The sequence below is a fragment of the Dermacentor albipictus genome, chromosome 1 (genome assembly GCF_038994185.2).
Source record: "Dermacentor albipictus isolate Rhodes 1998 colony chromosome 1, USDA_Dalb.pri_finalv2, whole genome shotgun sequence".
NCBI lineage: Eukaryota > Metazoa > Arthropoda > Arachnida > Ixodida > Ixodidae > Dermacentor > Dermacentor albipictus.
Window position 1 is genome coordinate 45,340,689 of NC_091821.1, and position 21,891 is coordinate 45,362,579.

A 21,891-nucleotide genomic window follows, 5' to 3' on the forward strand; every position below is an offset into this window, starting at 1 on the left:
CATGCAAAATCCACATGCATGGAAGGGATAAGTGAAACAGGATGGTGCCATTCTCAATTTATGTCTTGCTTTTCTGTTTCTTTCGTGCGCTTCCCTGCCTGTACTTGTGCTTATGTTGTCTTTGATGCGTCATATTTGTTACATCTGATTTTTGGTTCACATCTGAAACCATGCTATACTTTAGTTAGATCGCATATTCAACGAGTCACAATAATCGATCATGAAATTATCAAGCTCCTCCTCAGAAGTATAGCATTCTTACTGTAATGGAAATGTAAAGCTACCATATATGACAAGAAATTTGATGCGCAAGATTTTAATGCCAATGCACCTTGCAGTTTTCTACTCATTTGCTGCACACTAGATAATACTGTAAACTTAATTTTATTGATTTTTGAGAAACTGTAACGGATCAACCCCAACAGCACCAGGAAACTACTTTCGTGAGGAGGCCAACCGAACAGGAAATATGGTACGCCTCTGTACCGCTTTGAGACCGGGCAAGATATTGCTGCAAAACCACGACAAGTTACACTTAGAAACAATGGGGTGCAGCCCATACATTAATAATTTTATGTGAAATATCAGCAACGGTAGCTAGACCTGCGGCCTCACATCAATATATACAACACATTTCTAAATGCACTACTCTCAGTCAGGAACATCCATGCGCTATACAGGACGTTATCATATGAGCTGGTGTCTTTGAATATGGCACACAAAAAAGTTTCTTGCACAATTTATCTATATTACCAGCCCCATGCTTAGCAGCTCATCTGATAACCTCTGCCATATAAGTGCACACGTTTTGTGCCAGAAATGCGCTTGCTGGTCAGTAATGTGGTGCATATTTCTAATCGATCATAGTGTCAATACTTTGTGGGTTGGCACACTTTTGTTCTATGTTTAATTTTCCATTGTATACTTTATTTTTGAAAAGAAGGAGCTAATTGAAATTAAAGGATATTTCTACAATGTAATACTGATGAAACATTAGAGAATATACTTATGTTTTATTACAAGATATGTTCTAAAGTTCATGAGCATCATTGTAATCTGATTTTATGTGTTTGTCAGTATGTTTCTCAAATTATTATTCAGTTTGTCTTCTGACTGATCAATAAAGATTTTGACCTTTTAAGAGAAATTTTTTCATTTGAGTAACTCGGTGAGTACAGATTACATCCCATTCACCAAGCATAAGTGCAGGAGCTGCTTATGAAGGAATCAAATATTCCCCACATGTAAGTATTGCGCATCCCTTCTAACGTGACCATGGATCTACATCGTGCTTTCACACTATTGGGAAGAGCACTAGCACTCTGTTCTGAAGGAGTACAAGCACTCTGTTTGGGGGAGTAGAAACACTCGGCTTGGAAGAGCAGAAGTACTCAGTTTGGAGGAGTAGAATCACTCGGACTGGGGGAGTACTATTCTCTCTGTGGGGAGAGTATTAGCACTCTCCGGAAGAGTACTAGCACTCCCTTGTGGTGGAGTTACCCTACTCTCTCTGAAAGAGGGTCAATCTACTCTCGAAAAGAGTTAAATATGGGACAAGCAGATACTCCCTCAAAGAGAGTGCCCGGAACTCTCTTTGTTTTTGGAGTGTAGTATGTATGTCAGAAACTGCATCAACACGAACTCTGACCCTCGGTCTTGTGCAACCGTTTTTTCCGCTAGTCTTGCTTGCGCCGAGTACCTTTGTCACAGAAACTGCATCAACACCAAGTCTAGCGCTCTATCTTGTCCCACCCTTTTTTTCTTTAGTATTGTTCGAGCTAGTAACTACGTCACATGTAGAAACTGCATCAACTCTAGCGCTCTTTCTGTTCCACACCATTTTTTTACGTAAATGTTGTTAGCGCTTCTAACAATGTCACAGAAACTGCATCAACACCTACTCTAGCGCTGTGTCCTGTCGCACTCCATGTTCCGCTAGTCTTGCTCACGCTATTAACCATGTCACAGAAACTGCATCAACACCAACTAGCCCAACATTCTGCATGCATTCTTGTGCATTCTTTGACAAAATAAAAAGCGACTTGCTCGTCCCCCAACTAGCTTTAGTACTCACAGATATAATGCTGATAAGCGATCGAGGTTCGTCCGCAAAGTGCTGGCTCCGCCGTCGTATGCCTCAAAAAGAACGAGAGATTTGCGGGCGTTTTATGGTTAACATTGTATTTCGTACTGTGCACACAGCATTTCCGCTCGTAACATTTGCCCACCAATCGCCAGCTGCTAGCTGAAGCGATATCCGCTATTAGCACCGCCAGGAAACAATAGAGCTCCACATTTTATTCTTATAATATATACGTATTCTCGAAGCATCAATTTCTCGCACGATCTGACCTTTCCCTGAAATGCAAACCTAGAAATTTTTGTACTAATTGTCGATTATCAACTAGGATTATTAAAGACATAAGTCGTTAGAGCTCTACAGCCTGCGTGGAGATGGCATTAAAATTAGTACCGTAAGGCGATCGCTTTCGATCCCTTGTGTGGAATGGGTTCGGTGCTTGAAAAACGCTGCAGGCAAAACAGGGAAATGATATGTGGTTTTGCTGTATGCAAGGTCAGGAAAATATAAGGTATAATTTATTGAAGTGCAGCTCCCTTTTGCTGCAAGCGGGCGCCGACAGCAAGATACCCATATTTGAAATAGAACAGGGCGGTTTTGACGGGGACAGCAGGGAGAACGACACAGATGAGCGCTGCCGTGTCGTTCTCCCTGCTGTCCCCGTCAAAACCGTGCTGTTCTGTTTCAAATATGGCTTACCTACTCGCCCAAACGTCCGTTTTAAAGATACCCTCGCTATACTGCATTTAAAAGTTGACACGGGGACATTATTAAGTAAATAATGTTCATTTCCTCTTTTGTGGCAATATGAGAGCTCCCCCAAGACATGTCTGTCTTGTCTTGTCTGTTCGCCTGACGGTCGATCGGTCGGTAGGCATCAAAGCTGCCGGATTCGATATCTTCGCTATCTATTGAAAGAGAAGACAGGAAACCGAGGTGACCGATTTTTATTCGTCATATTATAAAAAGCGAATAAACATTGGCCCGAAGCACAGCATCGGGGAAATTATTTGCTCTTGCGAATTGTATTAAAGAAATAAATAGTAAACAGGAAATGATTGTTGTTGAAAGAACATATCTCCCATGCTGCCCTTCGTGTCATTATTTGATGACTTCTTATGATATCACGAATAAAACTCGGGCTCCTCGGCTTCCTGTCTTCTCGTTCATTACATAGCGAGTGTTTCGAATCCGGCAAGTTTGATGCCTGCAGAGAGCATATGTGGGTTTATTGACCAGTTGCTACTATCCTAAAAAAAGTCCACGTACGTTGTGACGCCTGTGGTTGATAGCATGTTTTACATCTACCCCTATGTCAGTGAGTGCTGGCGCTGGTTGACAGACACTCCCAGGGCTAGTTATAGTAGACAGACGTAAATACCATATAAACTGGATAGAAAAACCGCGCCGTGGCAGTTCAATTCAGCATATACAAAATCATGCAATCCGTATCATCACCCACAGTTCACAGCACTGTAATGCTATCGGTCTGCTTGAATAGTACAAAATTTTATTTATAAAAAGTTATTCAACTACAATTTAGCAATTATCTTTTATAAATTCCCACAGACGATTGCTGCGGCTTCTACGCCGGCGATTTCGTCACGAGCAAGGCGAGTGATCCGACACTTCATATCGTCCGAACCTGCTGAGAGAGTGTTGGGTGCGGCTGTTGGCGCGAATGAAAATCGCACCATATATCTCTCGTTTTGTGCGTTCAGCATTGCATCATTATAGCGACACAACACATTGCCTTCGTCGAATGGAGTTATGTATGAGGCGTGTACTGCAGTGGGACGCCTCGTTCGCACTTTCCTAAGAGCACTCGGTGCCATCTAGCGCAGCCGCCGTGAAGTCTGCGTGTGGTCTCCGAAAAGCATGGCGTGCCGGTGCGTGCGAACGCTTAGAGTCGCAAATGTTACAACCGGGCTCCTTTCTCGCGCTTTCTTCTGGACGTGCTGCAACACGTAGTGGCTTAAGAGAACTTCCTGCTGGACAAGTTGGTATTGATTCATTGTACCTATAGTGGCGTTGCCGAGGGGCCCGCACGTGGCCTCCAAGACGAGAGGCGTGGCATGCTGGTGCCTGCGAACGCTGAGAATCGTTACCTCACTTGCCGCACACCCTTGCCGGCACTGACTCAGTAACCCAAGTTGGTAACAGGCAAATATCCAGTGCATTCATGGTGCCATGCATTTGAATCGCAGCCTACTAAAGCATCGGGTTGCTGTCCTCGAGGAATCCATGTTTTGTGGTTTCGATTCCGGGCGTGGCCTCAGAGACCAGAAGTGTGGCATGCCGGTGCCTTCGAACGATGAGAATTTTTCCCTCGCTTGTCGCAAGAACAGTGGCACATACTCAATGAACCAAATAGGCGAGAACTTCATTGAAGAGCGGCACATTCCCATTGCATTTCTGTCGCAGCCTGCTAATGCGTTGAATTGGTGTGCTTGAGGAACCCTTGTGACGCGGGTTTGATTCCGTTCAGCACCGGAAAAATTTAAGGGATTTTTTTCTTCATTGCTGTGTGCCGCACTCCCAGTGGCTAATGCCCAGTAATCCACGTTGGCATCAAAGATGTTTAAAGGAGAACAGCGCAGGCAGAGTGGCACGGACCCACTACTCCAAGATGGTAATAGAGATTCCTACAAAGTACTGCGTCTACAGTCACCCATGTCGACGAACCATGTGTTCGTTGAAGAGGGGGGGGGGGGGAGGTACGTACGTATGTACGTACGCGACGCCACATACTCAGTGACCCAAGTTGGTCCAAGGGTTGGTTTCGAACCCTGTTCCCTCACAGCACAGCAGCCCGATGCGCGACCCATTCGACCACTGACTACCTAGTGAACCAGGTAGGCGGGAAAGTGGTTATATACAAACATAGATAGATAGATAGATAGATAGATAGATAGATAGATAGATAGATAGATAGATAGATAGATAGATAGATAGATAGATAGATAGATAGATAGATAGATAGATAGATAGATAGATAGATAGATAGATAGATAGATAGATAGATAGATAGATAGATAGATAGATAGATAGATAGATAGATAGATAGATAGATCCCGGAATGTGCGTGAAGTGCCCTAAGAAGGCGAACGCATTAAAACTACGCCCACGTTGGAATGAACACCTTCACAAAGGTCGAATGATTGTACGAGCTGACCACACAGGCGACACAACTTATTTTGCGGATATTGTCCAGCTCAGGAAAAGTGCTAAAGAGGACGCACACACGTTACAACAGTTCCCAAGTTCCTCAACAATCGTGATGGCTATCGTCACGACAGCCAGCACACTATTTGTCCTCTGCAGTATTGCAGGTTTACAGAAAAACAAGCTCCTATGCTCTCTGGCTTCGCTCGAATCTCAGTCTACACAGTGAGTTGCTCTGCTTAGGCCTCAGTGAAATAAAGGACCCGCATCCGTTCACAGTGTGAATGTACCGCGTTCAATGTTCCGGAAACGAATCAGTCGAAATGTGAAACATTTCCTGCCTTGCCTAAATGCATAACACTGTCATTGTTTCAGAACGACTGATATAGACAAAAAATACACATTGTCAGCCTCTCGGTGTGGTTTCCGGTATTTTCTTTGTTCCATGACATTAACTGAGAGGTACTTGGCCTAGCAATTTCCTGTACGTGATTGCTTCAATGAAGAATGATTCCATGCGTTGAAGGATCAGAAGTGTATCAGCGAATAAACTGCACTTTAGTACAAGGTGCAGGACTACGTGCGCGTCATTTTGACGACCTCCATACATTTCTAAAGGAAGTGGTAACTAAATTTTTGAGATAACTTATACTTCGAAAAACATGTCTTTTTCTCACTCGACGAAATGTCTGAGTTTGGTGGCAGGCGGCGAAACTCGGTGCAAGGAAATATCTATCTTGCGTGCATGCAATTGTGAAATGTTTTTCGGCGAGTATGGAGAGAACAAATTGATATTGTACACAGCGTTATGCCATTACTTGTTTTTACATCTTCATTTCTGAATGGTAATTTAAATAACTTTCATGGCGTTTCCACTACGCATCATCATCGAATCATCAAAGCAGCAGCCGCCACAACAAAAGCACGTTTCACGTCGCAACAGGATTCCATTCCTGGTCCGTAACGTTTCAGCCACAATGTCTAGTGACCGTCGCCATTATGGTTATTGTCGTCGATACCGTAGTCATCACTACACTCGTCCTCTCTCCTCTCCAACGTAGGTGTAGCCCCTGCTGTTTTGGGTTGCAAAAGACGGATTTCTTATCCACGGGACTTTAAATTTTATCTTTTCCATTTTCCTTAGTTGCGGCGATAACTGAATTGTCATATTGCAGCACGTCTGAGTTTTCTAATGTTTTGGCTGCTTTATAGCAATAGCATTTCACTCACGCGAATTTATTGCCACTTCACGAAGGGGTTGAGTTGCATCACTTCGTACACTGACTTCGCAAAGCATCTTGAATTGCCTCTTGCAAGCGCTTTTTTTTTTGCTTTTCGGTTTTCCCGCAGAGTTAATAATGGACAACGCTACACGCTTCCCGGGTCGCATATTCGCTCAAACGCGTTCTGCCATGGGCATAAATACACACGCACGCACGCACGCGCACACGCACGCACGCACACGCACACGCACACACACGCACGCCATACCAATCGCCGGCTAACATTACTGCGCCCGTAAATTCCAATTAAACGCTTTGGCTTGTTGCCAATACCGCTAGTCACAAGGACGCCAAACTAAACTTCCCCAAGTGGCGTTTGCTATAGGCTCACCACAATCAGCCATTGTACTGGTTTTTCAGGAAAATTTATTTTCTTTTTGGCAAACAAGCCTGTCTCGTGCCACCCACTACACCGGGATAGCCTCAGTTTCGCTGCTGCTTTATGCAATCCACTTCGCGCCGCCCTCCCTGTGGCTTGCGAACATTCGAACCAAGCTTGGTTGCCTCAGACCGAGAAATATAATTCAGGTCACAGCAACGTTCAGTACGAGCTCGGCGACTTACTATTACGCCGCACGCACCTACTGAGTCACACATGATGGAGTTTTCCGGCCTCGATAGCATCTTGGTGAGATGGTCGGTTTACCGTAGTTCTTTACTATTGTTTGAAAAATCGCACAACGGCTGCTGCGATCGGGCCAGCTCCAACACTATCGAGGTTTGCTTTAACGTGTTTGCTCGGTTGCTAACCTTTCGGCTGGCGTCTTCCTCCCTGAAGCCACAAGATGTAAAGAATTCCAGTGCAAGTTCATTCACAGCTTTTCTCTCCTGTGCGACCCTTCTTATGTACCGCGACGCATCCGATCCTTCCGGCGGCCTCCTGCTTGAGGACAGTCACTCGTCGGAGGCCGTTCCTCGGGTGACTCCAGACAGGACACGGCATCTCTGCCTTCTCTGTGGCGTGCCTGTGATCTCATGGCGGGCACATCATGCAGGCCCCCTACAAGGCTCGCGGCTGGCCACCACTGCCTTGAGCCTGCTGCGTCGCCCAGAGCTGGCTCACTGACCCGAGTCATCCAGCGCTTGACAAGGGTTGAGGCAGCTGTCGCGCTCTCGCTTTCTGCTGGACGAGTTCCTTCCTGCTGCAGTTCTGACCGGCGGCGCCAGCTCCATCTGTTCAACAGGGCATCGTCCTTGCCATCATCGATACGGAAGACTAGTATCCACTCCATTGGCCGGGGGGGGGAGGTACAGTATGGGGCGCGATGCAAATCCATGCTGTTCCGGGGGACGCATCCGTGGCGCGGGGCCAGGCCTGCCCGGGCCATTACGCGTATACGCTAGCAGCTGCTGCAGTTAGTGCCTCGACACGCCACAGCAGAGGTGATGCTCTCTGTCTACCTGGCATCCGTCTCTAGGAGCCTCAGCCTGTTGTCTGGCTCAGAAACCATATCTGTTGCAGGCCTGAGCCCCAAACATATAGTATGTTTATGACTTACTACAGCACGTGCTTAGTGAAATGCAATATTACAACTCAAAAATCATGAATTGCCAAAATTAAGATAAATGAACTAGATGCCTAGAATTTGCCGGCTACCGTTAGGTGTGCGAAGAGCACTTAAGGCGGAAATAGACGGTAGTGTAGTTCCAGAGTCGTTAAAAAGTTGTATTAGCGCTGCTTACTTCACATATAAATAAGGGAGCTACAGATTAATGTTTGTCTTGCAAATGAAATTAAAAAACTGACTGAGCAGTAAATATGGCGCAGATCAGCCTCAACTAAATTCATTTATCAAAATTAGCAGGCACAAGAATTACTCTTTCCAGGCTGTAGATGGCGCATTGATACGGCAGACATTTCCACCACACTCGTAGAAAAAAACGGGTCAAAAGTGAGTCACAGCAACTTGACTCTGTTTTTCTTTGCTAATAAGTCCTTTTTGCGTGAGTACAGTCACAAAATATTGACCGACTCTTCTGCTGCATGAGTTGACTCCCAATGGCTTAAGAAGAGTCATCGTGAAATATCGCGACTCCTTTGATATTCGAGATGAGTCTTGGCGAGAGAAAGATTATAATGCAGGAGAATAAATACCAGATAACGTCTTCTGTTTTATGCAGGCCTGGATGGATAAATGTGGGCAGGCGCTCTGTCAACTTTGTCTATGCTACGCTGTCGCCGCATGAACACAAGCTGAAACATTTTCGCGTGTGTCCTAATATAAACAATTCTCCACAACTGCTTTAATTTTGCATTCACCATCTAAAGCTCACTTTATTCTAGTCTTAAAAAGACGGCTAGGCTACTTTTATGACTGAGAACTTTGTAGATTACTGCTTAAAGCATAATTCTCCAAGTGTTGAAGCTCTCAAGTTCTTGGTATAGTTTCGCGCACTCTGTCAAAACCTGGACTGTGCATGGCGTTTAGACTCTTCTTTTTGTTCATTTCGTATATGTTCGCATGTGGCATTGTGATGAAACTAAATTGAAACCTGTGGACCCTTTTCATGCGGATACTGTAAAAAATTGGACGTGTTCTTCATTACCCATTGCTCGTTCGCGTTAGCTTGGTTAAACTACTTGGTAAGGGTTCTCTGAACGATTGTGCGCACTAGCAAAGTATCACGTGGTCAAGGCGATCACTGCGGGCCAGTCGTTCATAGAAAAAGCAATAACTCATCCGGAGCCTTGTGCGGCGATGAATTGAGAGGTCTGGTTTCGAATATTTTGTCTTTAGACAAAAGTGGATGGTCCATTTGTAAGAATGCCATGTAACAATGAGCTATGTGCATCAAACTGAGGACCAATAGTTGATTTATACTCCGGAAGCCCCCCAAACAGCCAATTCAGCTGTGAAAGTCATGCGATCAGAGCTGATTACTGGCGTTTATTCTGCGTGAACCTTATGGTGATCCGTTTCTGTATGAATCGCTGCAAGAACAGATCAAATGAGCCGTGTTTTTCTGTACACTGCACGTAGAGAAAAGTGGCGACAAATTATAACCCTTACACTCTGGAGACTGAATTCATTTGAAGCAAGACCCCTTGACACCTTATCAATAGGAGTTTCGTCACTGACAAACTTTACGGCGTCGACTCCTTTATCTTTTCAGTAAACAACGCAGGAAAGCAGATGGCGCTGCTTATTCAGACTGAAACTGACAAAATCTTAAGAAAGATGGCGCATACAGTCAAATTGCCTCATTGCAAACTATGGAATCACTGTTCACTGTTGATTTTGGATAGATAAGGAAATGGCCTCTTGCGATGGCAGTTTGCGCATGCCGCGCGTGGGCTGCCAGCAGATACAGGGTGTTTCACTTAACTTGGGCAAGACAATAAAATATGCAAATGTTGCAAAGCTGCACCGAAGGAAGTTAATGCTGTTTGCCTTCGCTTGGAGATACTCAATTTTTCGCATTCTACCTAATAACATAATTACATTTAACGAATTAACGAACTTCTCAAATATTTTAACTAGATGGAAAGTGTCAATGAGAAAATTTTACGACAACATGAGAAACTCCCGATACAGCTTTCTGTTGCTCAATACGTATTACATAAAAGTGTTTTTCCGAGCGTGAAAGACGCCCTAGAATGCACGCAAAATTGCCGCGCGACTGGCCGCTCGAGGCACTTAGCTTGAATTATTTGATTTCATTTCATCTTTCGTGGGCCTTCCTTAAGCGTCGAAAAAAATATGACCATGCAACATGCACGTTGTCACCAAAAATTGAATCGGCAATTTCTGAACCGCCTCTACAACGCAACGAAACGCACTTGCCCTAAAGTGAACATTAAAATTTTGCGTCATTGATCTTAGTTAACTAATTAACCGGAATATAAAAAAAATACTGTAAGGAGCGCCACATGACGGCAAACGATATGTCTTTGGAAAGATTGGATGCGCTTTCTAGACGATCACAAGGAAGAACACGGGACAGGCGCTTCCTTGTGATCGTCTACAAAGCGCATCCAATCTTTCCAAATACAATGAACCAACTTGCACAGCAACGTATTCTGCCAAACGATATGCCGTTCGTTTCATTCAGCTGCGGCTAGCCATAATTTTTTCAATCCTTGGCACAAGATACGTGAAACACCTTCTTTATGTTGACGCTTGGTTACTTTATTAGACAATGCGGTGTCTTGCCTGAAATATTTGGCTCTGTTCTGTATCCGAGACTTCTAAAAAAGGCTATGTGAAAACACACGTAAGATCCTAAATATTTAACATGTGATGGTAGTTTAGCGCCGTAGACATCAACGTGAATGAAAATTCAACGGGGATGACAATCCTGCAGCTGAATACAGCAAATATACGGAAATCAGCGCGAGGGTTACAGCGCAACCGCGAAAAAGAACCAGCACAATTGTACTCGGTAGCAATGCTATGAGAGAATAGGGGGCTACAGTTTTTAAATCGGTCCATAACTATTTATGGCTCTGCAGCGCGAATGCTAAGGAGGCTGAGTAGACACAACAAGCGCTGCTTCTTGCGGCACAACTCTTTTTATTCTGCCTAGCTTCTTGCGCCTTTGTCCCGCGATCGTAAATCATTGTGAATCAACGTGCCAACTATATGCCGCGTGCGTTCGCCCATCCGGCAGTTCCAGTGCTCTACCTCGCCGGAAACAACGCGGCCTATTTCCTGTCACTCCCTTAATCAACGGGAAACATAATAATAATAATAATAATAATAATAATAATAATAATAATAATAATAATAATAATAATAATAATAATAATAATAATAATAATAATAATAATAATAATAATAATAATAATAATAATAATAATAATAATAATAATAACGAAAAGAAAAAAGACGAAAAAAAAAGCATCCCTCTCATGCCGGCGGTAAGTTTCCGAAGAGAACACTTCATCGGGGCACCTGGTGGCCACGACACATCAACTTCTGGCGTCTACGCGAGTCAGAATTAACAGCCAAGCCAAAGCGGCACTGACCGGACCTGGTCATGGCAGTAGCCCGTTGCTGCCGTACCACTTGGAAAACATTTTGCGATTCCTCCGGTTTAATTGGTTCTGTGCAGCATTGCCACGGTATCTACCATTTGAGGCAACCGAATTAAAGGAATGTGCATGCTCACGAGAGAAGGACGAAGTATTTACCAAAGGACGACGTCAAATAACGCAAACATCACGGCACCCGTGTACGCGTTTGAAACTCTGTATACGCGTATATGTTGGGACTCAGTGTGATGCAACCTGTCCTCGCCTTTTATCTCTGCATGATCGTGTGCGTATGCGACTGCACGCTCAGGATTTCTGAAACCTGTGACGTTGTTTCGTCTTACCTGAGAATATTTTTTATTGTGGTTCCTATTATGCAAGAAAGGCGTAGCCGTCACCATATAGGATCACTACGGCTCAATCTTTCATTTTCATGGCATAAATAAACAAAACAAAATAAACTGCGAACAATTATCAAAAGTAATGAATATAAAACAATGTTAAGGGACGAAAGCGCAGCCATAACTCGAAAGACTACACTCTAAGGAAAATCCCGGGGAAAACGGGAGTAACTGCGCCGTTAGTCCTAAAAAGGGCGCTTTCGTCCCTCAAAGGACTAACTGCACGAATGTGCGTGTTGTGTGCAAATTTCGGAGAGTAAGTGTTTATTCCCTGGTCGGAAAGAGAGCAATGGGAGGACGAACGGCAACAGTTAGTCCCCGGGCACTTCGCTGTTTACAGAGTAATGGTCTCAGTGAGCGTCTGAATCGCACCCTAACACACATGCTTGCAAAGTACGTCTCGTCAGACCATACTAATTAGGACCTTGCCCTACCTTATGCCACATTTGCATATATTTCTTCGCGCCACAACACTGCCGGTTATTCCCCATTCTTTCTGCTGTTCGACGGAGAATCCACATTGCCATTGGACACATCCCTTCCATCCGCAGCAGCAGATACCAGCGAGAATGCACTTGACGCCATCACCAGGGCAGACCAAGCACGCGAAATTTCCCGCGCTCGCCTCCTGACCTCTCAAGACAAGCAACGTCGCTTGTACCATCGCCAACACGTCCACTTTTCGCCTGGATCTCTGGTACTCCTATGATCCCAGACTCGTCACGTTGGCCTGTCAGAAAAACTCCTGTTTCAGTACACAGGCCCATATCGAGTGCGGTGGGCCGTTAGTCCAGTTACCTACGAAATCGCCCCAGTCAGCACAAGCGCCTCATCTGCCCCACATTCCACTGACGTTGTGCATGTCGCACGCCTCAAGCCATATTACTCTCCTGTTGTCACCGATATTTAGACTCCCAGGGACGGTGTTTCTGCCGCCGGGGGTAATGATACATGCATATCGCGTGTTGTGGCCGATGCACGCGCGCGCTCCGACGAAGACGACGAACGCTCTCTGGCTCTCGAGCTGTCGGCTGAACTGGCCAGCGCTGCAGTCACCCTTTGTAAATATACCTTGTAAATAGTCTCCAGTCCTAATCCTTTGTTCGCGTAACAATATGGTGCCTTGCTCAAACCAAACCCTTCTCCACCCTCGTACGCTTGCTCACGGCTCGCCCATTGCTGGCTTATTATGATCCATCTTCCGCCACTGAGCTTCACGCGTATGACCATGGAATTGGGGCTGTGCTTGTTCAATGTCAGCGTAACGCAGAGCGCGTAATTGCATGCACACGCTAGCCGCCTCCTGTCACCTGCCGAGATGAATTTTTCAATTACTGAACGGGAGTGCCTGGCGAAAGTTTGACCAATTCCCAAATTCTGCTGCTACTTGTACGGCCGCACATTTTTCTTGGTTAGAGATCACACCGCCTTTTGCTGGCATTCCTCACTTAGAGACGACACATGGATGATCGGGTAGATGGGCGCTGCGGCTCCAATAATATTAATTTGCTCTGTTATACAATTCATGCCGTTTGCACAAGGACGCCGACTGCCTCTCCCGTCATCTTGTCGACCGCACTTAATATGCTGCGCATCACAACGACTCTTGTGTCGTCGCCATTTCTCGTCAGTGCACGACAGCAGCACTGAACAACGGCGTGATGACTGCTTACGTGTTCTCATCAATCGTCTCAATGCTGGACATTCGGAGCCCACGCTGCCAATGTTCGTGCTCCGCGACGACGTTCTGTACCGTCGCAGCTTACGTCTTGAAGGACCAGAATTTTTGCTCGTTGTACCACGCCATCTCCGGACATCAGTTCTTGAGCATTTGCATGGTACCCCTCCTGCACGCCACCTCTGCGTTTCGCGCACTCGTAATACATTATATTCGCGGGGAGTTTTTTAGATATTGGAAGTTCATTAAAAGCTTCGCTATTCCAACTGTCACAGCGATATTATGACGGGCGAAAAAAGGAACAAGAACTCTGTGAAAAGAAGCACGCTACTGTAACATTTTGTGTAAATCGTCCCCAACAGCAGAGCACAATGTTATCAACGCATACACTTCATTGAAGTGTAACAGCATAGCCGTGCTTACAAGGATTGTTCAGCGAGAAAACATGCATCCGATGCAGAGAACCTGAAGTGAAAGAGACGCTACTGCTATTGTGGAGATGCTTTCTCTGCAGCGCATGTCCGCTCCCACGAATTCCTTCATACGTGTGAGCAGAGATCTATATTCACACGTTGATCGTGAGAAAAAAGCACGAAAGCCAGCAACGCAGGAGGAAAGATTGCGCAGCGCCCTTCAGCTGCACGTGGAATGTGCCAACACACTTGCGAATGAGCGTCCAAGAAGCGTGAAGAAATGGTGAAACTACAGTAATAAAGTAAATAAATGTACCAATGACACCGTGGTACACAGATTAAGCTCCGATGGCTATAACGCCGTGTTCGGGCTACGCACCCGGTTCCCCACTCAGCCAGACGCGCCAAGAGCACGTAAATACGCGATGCTTATTTCCCGACGACGCGCAACTGCTGAAAGTGGGAAGTGGCGCGCGTCTTCGATGGTGAGCGTATTCGTGTCCTTGGTTATCTCACGTGCGGCGGCGGCAGTTTTCAGATGCAGTGCGTGCCAGTTCATATGCGGGATACGTCAATGAGAGTGGGAGGATGTTGGCACCGTCAGGAATCGCACGTGTAACTTGTTCCTGACGCCATATCTGACCAATGGAGCCGAAGGTGCCTCATTATTTCTCGTGTTTGCAACGTCTGTCTGCACCCTGTGTAGGTGGCAACTTGCCTGTGTTGCAGCAGCTCGACAGCAACGTTTTTAGCGGTATAAAAAGGGGCCTGTATCGCCCCTACACACCACTAGCTTCATTTGAGCTTTCTGATTTCGCTGTGCCCGTATCGTGAAGAGCCAAGAGAGCAACCATGAAGACCTTTCTTGTCTGTGTCCTGCTCGCCACGGTCAGCGCTGTGAGCTTTGCTCACCACCTCGAGCTCTGCGGTGAGTATACTGGGTGTGGCTTATAGTGCACGAACCGAAATGCCGACAGGAGCTATAGGACTCACTGGGCGTAGGTAAACGTTAACATCTATTGCAGTGCCCGCGAAGGTGAAAATCATCGGTGTAGGAAATACTGGGGCCAATGGCGTATTAAGAGAGCGACGAGTTCGAATCTTTGTTAGGAATTGGGCCGTTCACGTTTTCTTTTTCATTCGCAGCTTTGTGGTACCATTATACATGGCACATTTGCGTGGTGCACACAGAAACATATGGCGGCAATATTTAGAAAGAGATACCTAAAACCGGCGCGTGTTATGTGCCGCTCAAGTATATCTGCAACAAGCATGTTCTGATAAGTTTCTATTGTGTGTTTCCATGACGACAGTGCTCTATTTTCTTCTGCGCAGATAAACAAGACGGACAGCTGAAAAATGAACTGCAATGCATTGGACTCCACATCTCACGAGGGGTAAGAACAACAGCTATATATGTATTGCAGCTTCTGATTCAAGAGTACGATGGCGTGTTATGTTTGTTTCCATTCGTGAAGCGTTAATTCAGGCTCTCTGAGCTTTCGACGAGAGAGTTTAATGGGATGGAAGAGGCCCATGTGGAGCTCTGGGAAGCCCATGGCAGAATGATGTTTCGCTGCAGGTGCTACAAATCATTAGCCTACTTGTGAACACAGTAGACTGTAAATATGTGATGATGTAAATAAGTGGCACAGTATTTTAATGGATGCTGCTCTCCTGTAACATCATCTTACAGGCGATATTGCAGCTAGTGAACAATTATGATAGAGAAAATTTTGTTCGAGAATGGTATGGAATGGCTCCACATGTTTTTTTTCTTCTCTTTTTTACGTGGAGGTGATTAAACAGTCCCGTCGAATGAAATGATGTCTGAATTTCACCCTGAGACACACAACTGCGAGCAGTGAGGCTCACGCAAAGGCAGAGAACACGCACAGTCAAACGCAGACACGACTTACATTCATACCAGCAGTTATGAAGTAGAAGTGAAACGAATAAAATTTATGTGTGTTTAAAGCGGATGTCTTGCGTTTATTGAGTATTCTTGCATATGAACTGCTTTGTGTTCCAATCCGATATACACTGAATGAAGTGCGAGTAATTTTTGTGTCAACCATATTCAGCTTAACTTTCCTTGGCCATCTAATGCAGGCGAACCAAAGCTTTGACAAGGCGTTGAAGACTCTCGGCTGCCAAGACTGGAGCTGCGTGATCCGGAAGCTGTGCGTCGGAAACAACCTGGTGAGTTCTTCTTTCATATCTGGAAGTATTTAATACACACGATATACACTCGCGCATTAAGGCATAATTTGTGTCTACATGCTAACTGGCCAGTAAGACGTCAGTGTAATATAGTGCTAGAGTTTGTTGCCTACAACGTATAAAATATTATGTCCTTCAGGAGCGTTCCAAAGGCGACCATGCAAGAGAACGTTATTCGAAACATAATGAAAACGTCTATCCTGACTACACCAAATGCGGCTTGCACGGGTGGTTTCTGCACTTTTGCGAAAACAAACTGGCCCGAGTTACGTTAATCAAATTCGTATCTCTTTTCTCCTCGACACCTTGTTCACAATGCCGGATTGTGAAGTTGAAGTACGTTGAAGTGTGAAGTACGTGATGCAATGGTGCTGCATGACCATAGCTGTGGCTCACCGTAAGGAAGATATAACGAATGTGGAGGCAAGACATTTGCGTTTTGTTTTCGGAACACTGCTGTAAAAGAAAGCTAGTAGAAATCCTGACCTTGCACAACAGAAATAATTTAAATCAATGCTACTATTAGAATATTTATTGTTTCGTATGAAGACCTTCCTAAAGATAATAAAATGAGGTCGTTATTTAGTGACTTCTATTTCGTTAACATTTTGGTAACTGCAGAAGATAAGTCTGTAAATTATTGCTCTGTAATTCATACAAAACCAAATGCAACCGTATTTTGTAATAAATAAAGGGGTGTAATCATAGCAAAATGTAGTGCTTAATACCTTCAATGACTAATAGAATTTTCATCTACTTTTCTTCAACAGGAAGCTGCCATGGCCAACCACTTCACGGTGAGTTCATCTGTCAGAGCCTGGCCTGGTCGTTATAATTGATGGAACGATTTGTTCTAACACCTTCTAAGGGTTAAGGGCCACTGACAAATACGTCTGTGTATTTTTTTACTACTGCTTGTTTCGTTTGCCAGAAGTAAGCGCTAATAAAAGCGAAACATGAGATAAAATGTATTTCGACAGAAAAGAAAACATACTCTAGTGTCATTGCGTTGAAAACATTTTAAAGTGAAGTGACAGTTATTTACTTTCGAAAAGTTCATTAGTAAATTAATATACTGCAGCTGACGACTTAAGAATTCAGCCAGGAGAATGTTGTCAGTGATTCGTTTCTGAACGGGCACGTATATTTATTTCGGACGGATAGTGCGGGAATACCATGTCCCTGGCTTAGTTTCCAATTCACATAGTGCTAGCGGCTACTGACTGGTAGTGGAAACTGTCGATCTCTTTTTAGAGCGCAACCGCATTAATAAAAAAAGAAAGCCTTCTGCAGAAGTGTTGACCCCAAGTGTCACTTTTCACTGCAAGATAAATAAAAGCCGGGGTCACGACGAATATTTGCCGAAATTCGGCGGATATTGTTTAAGGGATGATCACTTTTAAGGTTTGCGAAATTTTAAAACCAAATAGCATAATTCTTGTCCTGGAGCTTGATTATTCGAAGAGGCGGACACTGCTAGCACGAGAAATCGAAACACACGTTCAAATACTAAGGAAACAAATCAGCAATTATCTTCCTAATTAATTATTCTAGGGCACATATTGCAATTAACGAATTGTAGCCGGTCAGTTTCCAAGACGTATCCACATGAAATTTTCCAGGATGCCACCAGTTTATAGATATCAATTCCCAAAGTCTGGGATGAAATACATGGTCGTTCCAGTTTGTGCGTGAATGCAAAGCAGAGCTTCTTTTTCGGCGTTTAATGGCGCATCCCTCAAGACTGGTGTCATTGTGGAAAATAAATACAAGTGGATATGCCTTGCAAACTCACCGGCTACGATGAGCGAATCGGAACATGTGCCGTAAGGTAATGAATTAAGAAGTGAATTAGTGATTTTTTTTAATTGGCTGAACATGTATTTCGGCTTATCCTGCAAGTAGTGTTCGTCTCTCTGAATAATCCAGCTTAAGAAGCAGCATTATGTTATATGCAACAGGTGATTCAAAAAGATTCCGTAAAACTTAAAACTTATAACCTCGTATAATATAATTACCCAACTGGAGACGTCGTAGGCAATGCTTTTATGCTAATTGCCAATGAACGCGATGATGAGAATAAATTCAGCCGTTGCAGGAAAATAAAAAAAGCATACAAAATGACCCTTCGCCTGAAGAGAAATTGCTTTGGAATATTTACTAAAGGAGCTAAAAAAGGCCACAACAAAGAAAGTTGAGGTACCAGCCAAAGGTGGCAGGGAACGTGTTGTCAGCGGAGGTGGCCGACCAATGAGAAAAGCAGTCTTGGAATTAGTCGCTTCATGACGTCGACCCTCTGCTACAAGCTGGTTCCAATGCCACATCGTAATTTTTATTCTGTCGTGATGACTTTCAATTTAAAGAGTGATTGTAAAGGCAGTCGTTATTTGGCATATGTGATTTTTAGGAGCTCGACACATGACAATGAAATACATTTAATTTGTGAACGGGCACGAAGCAAGGAAAAGAATATCTCCTGTGTGTCATGTTGTTGCCTGTCGGCTTGAGCATGAGCATAGAGCTAATTATTATTTTGACAGAAACATATAAGAGTAAAAGGATAAGAAGATAACAAGCCAAGACAAAGGACAGCACAGTAGAAATTACTTATATGTATTAATTTATTGTATTTGTAATTGTAACTGTGAGAAATGATGAATTAATGCAAATTATATGCAAACAAAAGTGGATGACAGAACTGGCCGCAGGTGGGATACAAACCCACGTCTTCTCTTTACGTATATATATACATACACGTCTCATATGACTCGCTTGTTTATATTTATTTTTACAGAAGCCGCAGATCGCGGAGATTCACAGTGCTGCCACCACCTGCGATCCAGAGGCCGGGCACCACCACCACCACCACTGAGTGCTGCCCACTTTTGAAGAGATTAAAAAAACGAGCCTTCCATGGGCTGCACGTTCCTGCACTGTCCAGATGTGTGCCATCGAGGGACTCCGGGCAGCTTTTACCCCTGTTGTAATAGAAGGTTAAAACTTTTTGACGTTTTTTTAATGAGGACAAATAAAAACACATTCGCGTGAGACTTTGACGACTGTTTGTGATCATTTAAGAACACGGGAAAACGCGCATTTTCTATTCGGTGCTACATTTGAATGCAAAGCACTCTTTGCCCAGTTTCAGTAGATCGGCCGGTGACTGAAATTGTTTTCTAGTTCTGACCACTAGATATGTCGTAATGGTCGTAATGTCATCGCGGTACATCGCGGTAGTTTAACTCTAAATACAGGGTGAGAATATCTCAATTTATCGAATTTTAAAAAGAAAACGTTTAACATAATTCTAGTTTTTGAGCTGGATTATGTAGAGAGGCGCACATTATTTGCGCGAGAAATCGAAACACATATTCAACTAGTTAGCAAAACTCCACTATCTATCTTTTGAAATAGTTACTTGACGGCGCATTTTGCAATTTTCGAATTGTAGTCGGTGAGTTTTGCAAGGCCTATCTACTTAAAATGAATTTCCAGAATGACACCACTTTGGTGGTATGCGTCATCATGCTTGCCCTAAGAATGCACTGTTTTGCCGCTTTATTTTTTTAACAAAACGCTATTTGATGTATTGAAGCGCAAAAGTAGCTGAACACCCACGTATTTAGTTCAACACTTTGGGAAATAATATCTCGAAACTGGTGTCATCCTTGCAATTCGTTTATATTGGACACGTTCTGGAAGTTCCGCGGCTACAATTCGTAAATTGCAGCATCTGCAGCAAAGTAACTAATTCAGCAGTTAATTAGTGTTTTTGTTAATTAGTTCAATATGTGTTTCTATTTCTCGTGCCAGTAAGGTGCGCCTCTTAGAATAATCCAGCTCAACGACGAGAATTATGCCATCTGCCATAGGCGATTGTTAAAATTTCTATAAAACCTAAACATTAAATTAAATTAAATTATGGGGTTTTACGTGCCAAAACGACTTTCTGATTATGAGGCACGCCGTAGTGGAGGACTCCGGAAATTTCGACCCCCTTGGGTTCCTTAACGTGCACCGAAATCAAAGTACACGGGTGTTTTCGCATTTCACCCCATCGAAATGCGGCTGCCGTGGCCGGGATTCGATCCCGCGACCTCGTGCTCAGCAATCCAACATCATAGCCACTGAGCAAATACGGCGGGTTAAAGAAAAAAAGAAAAAAACCTAAACATTATCACCCTGCATATGAATATATGCGTGACATGACATGAATGACATCTCATGACATTCATGATATATGGGCAGCTAGGTATGGGCTCCGAGCCGTATTGCCGTCGCAGTCGTTGTATACAGTACAGTTATGAGAACAAATCCATGCATGACATGACAGCAATGGCATAATTGACGTGACGGCTAGGTCATGGCATACTCGTGGTCACGATGCCATCGTGGTAGTTGCGTTAAATAAACTTATATCAGGATACGCATGACATGGCATGCATTCATGAGATCAGTGCAATGACATGACATGATATTTGGGCCGCTAGGTGTGCGCTGCTGGTCGTGATGGCGTCGTGGTCATTTCTTTAACTGGATTCACATAACAGCGAGTTGTCTGCGCACCCCACACCAGGGGTGGCCACAGGCCCGCCACCACTGAACATCTTATGAGTCGTTAGCAAGCAGGCATCAGCCGTCGCCTGCCGCTTCAGGAACGTCCCCGTGAGAATCCAGGAATCACTCAGCATTATTTATTTAAAGTGTTGGAGAGCTGAGGGAAGACGTGCTCTGTCGTGAACTGCAAGCACTGCAATTGAGACTTTAATGCTGGCGTAGGGACTTTTTGCGAGCATTGGTTGCATCTGCTGGACGAGGAGTGCTCGTGCTTATGAGCGTTGCTTATGGGTACCATTCTGCAAGTACAGAACAACAACCTCTACAGCCAGGCTCGATGGGACAACACGAGCAATCACCTGCAACCGTTCGCGGTAGTGACTTCCCGGCTAGCACCACCTGCAGCAACAACGGAGCATTACGGCCATTGCTGGCACAAAATATCACGGCATGTTGGACTTTGGTAAGCAGAAAGTGGGAGACACCAACGACACGTCCTTGATTCCCCACAAGCGCGACTTACATGCGCGAGCAACTTCACTTTTCATGACCAGCGAAGTGAAACGTGGAATATCCGACGGACCCTGCGAGGTTTTCTTCTGCATGCGCCCGGAATCAAACCACAGGCGAGCGATACCTCGGCAGCTTCCAACATTTTTGCCCTCCATGCCGGTACAAATACATTTTTTTCTGCTCTGTCTGTAAGCAGAGAACCACTCCCTAGTTATGCGATAAGCGCTGGCGACAAGAATTGCGCGATCGGGATCAACCACCGTGGCGGCAGCTGTTTGCAAAAACGGGCATTTTCTGCGGGCGCACTCACGCCTATTTCTGAACGAAGTTTTTGCACGCACAGTTAACGTCGAGAGGCGCACGGCGGCAACAACCCCTACAAACCCGTCGCTATAAGGACTAGAATATAGGAGGGGGATGAAGAAATAAAAAGCGAAGGCAGGGATGTTAACCAGAAATGCGCCTGGTTGGCTACCCTACTCTGGCGGACGGGAAAGAGCGTATAGAAAGTTAAGATAGAGAAGGGGTGGGGAGGGGGAGGAAAGCCGCGGTGAGCTCTCGCACGCACGCGGAAGGCCTGAGCGAGTCAAAAACGTTCACATG

At 44.7% G+C, this 21,891-nt stretch overlaps 2 protein-coding genes across 2 annotated transcripts in view; one reads left to right on the plus strand and one right to left on the minus strand.

Moving 5' to 3' along the window:
• Nucleotides 1–21,891, minus strand: part of LOC135906084 (sulfotransferase 1B1-like) — a 456,107-nt gene that overhangs the window by 14,654 nt on the left and 419,562 nt on the right. The gene's annotated exons all lie outside the window — the stretch shown is intronic.
• Nucleotides 14,585–19,240, plus strand: LOC135905446 (antimicrobial peptide microplusin-like). The gene is made up of 5 exons (XM_065436401.2): nt 14,585–14,923; nt 15,331–15,392; nt 16,108–16,197; nt 16,989–17,015; nt 19,013–19,240. The coding sequence occupies exons 1-5, from the start codon at nt 14,848–14,850 to the stop codon at nt 19,088–19,090; spliced, it is 333 nt and encodes a 110-aa protein (XP_065292473.1). The 5' UTR covers nt 14,585–14,847; the 3' UTR covers nt 19,091–19,240.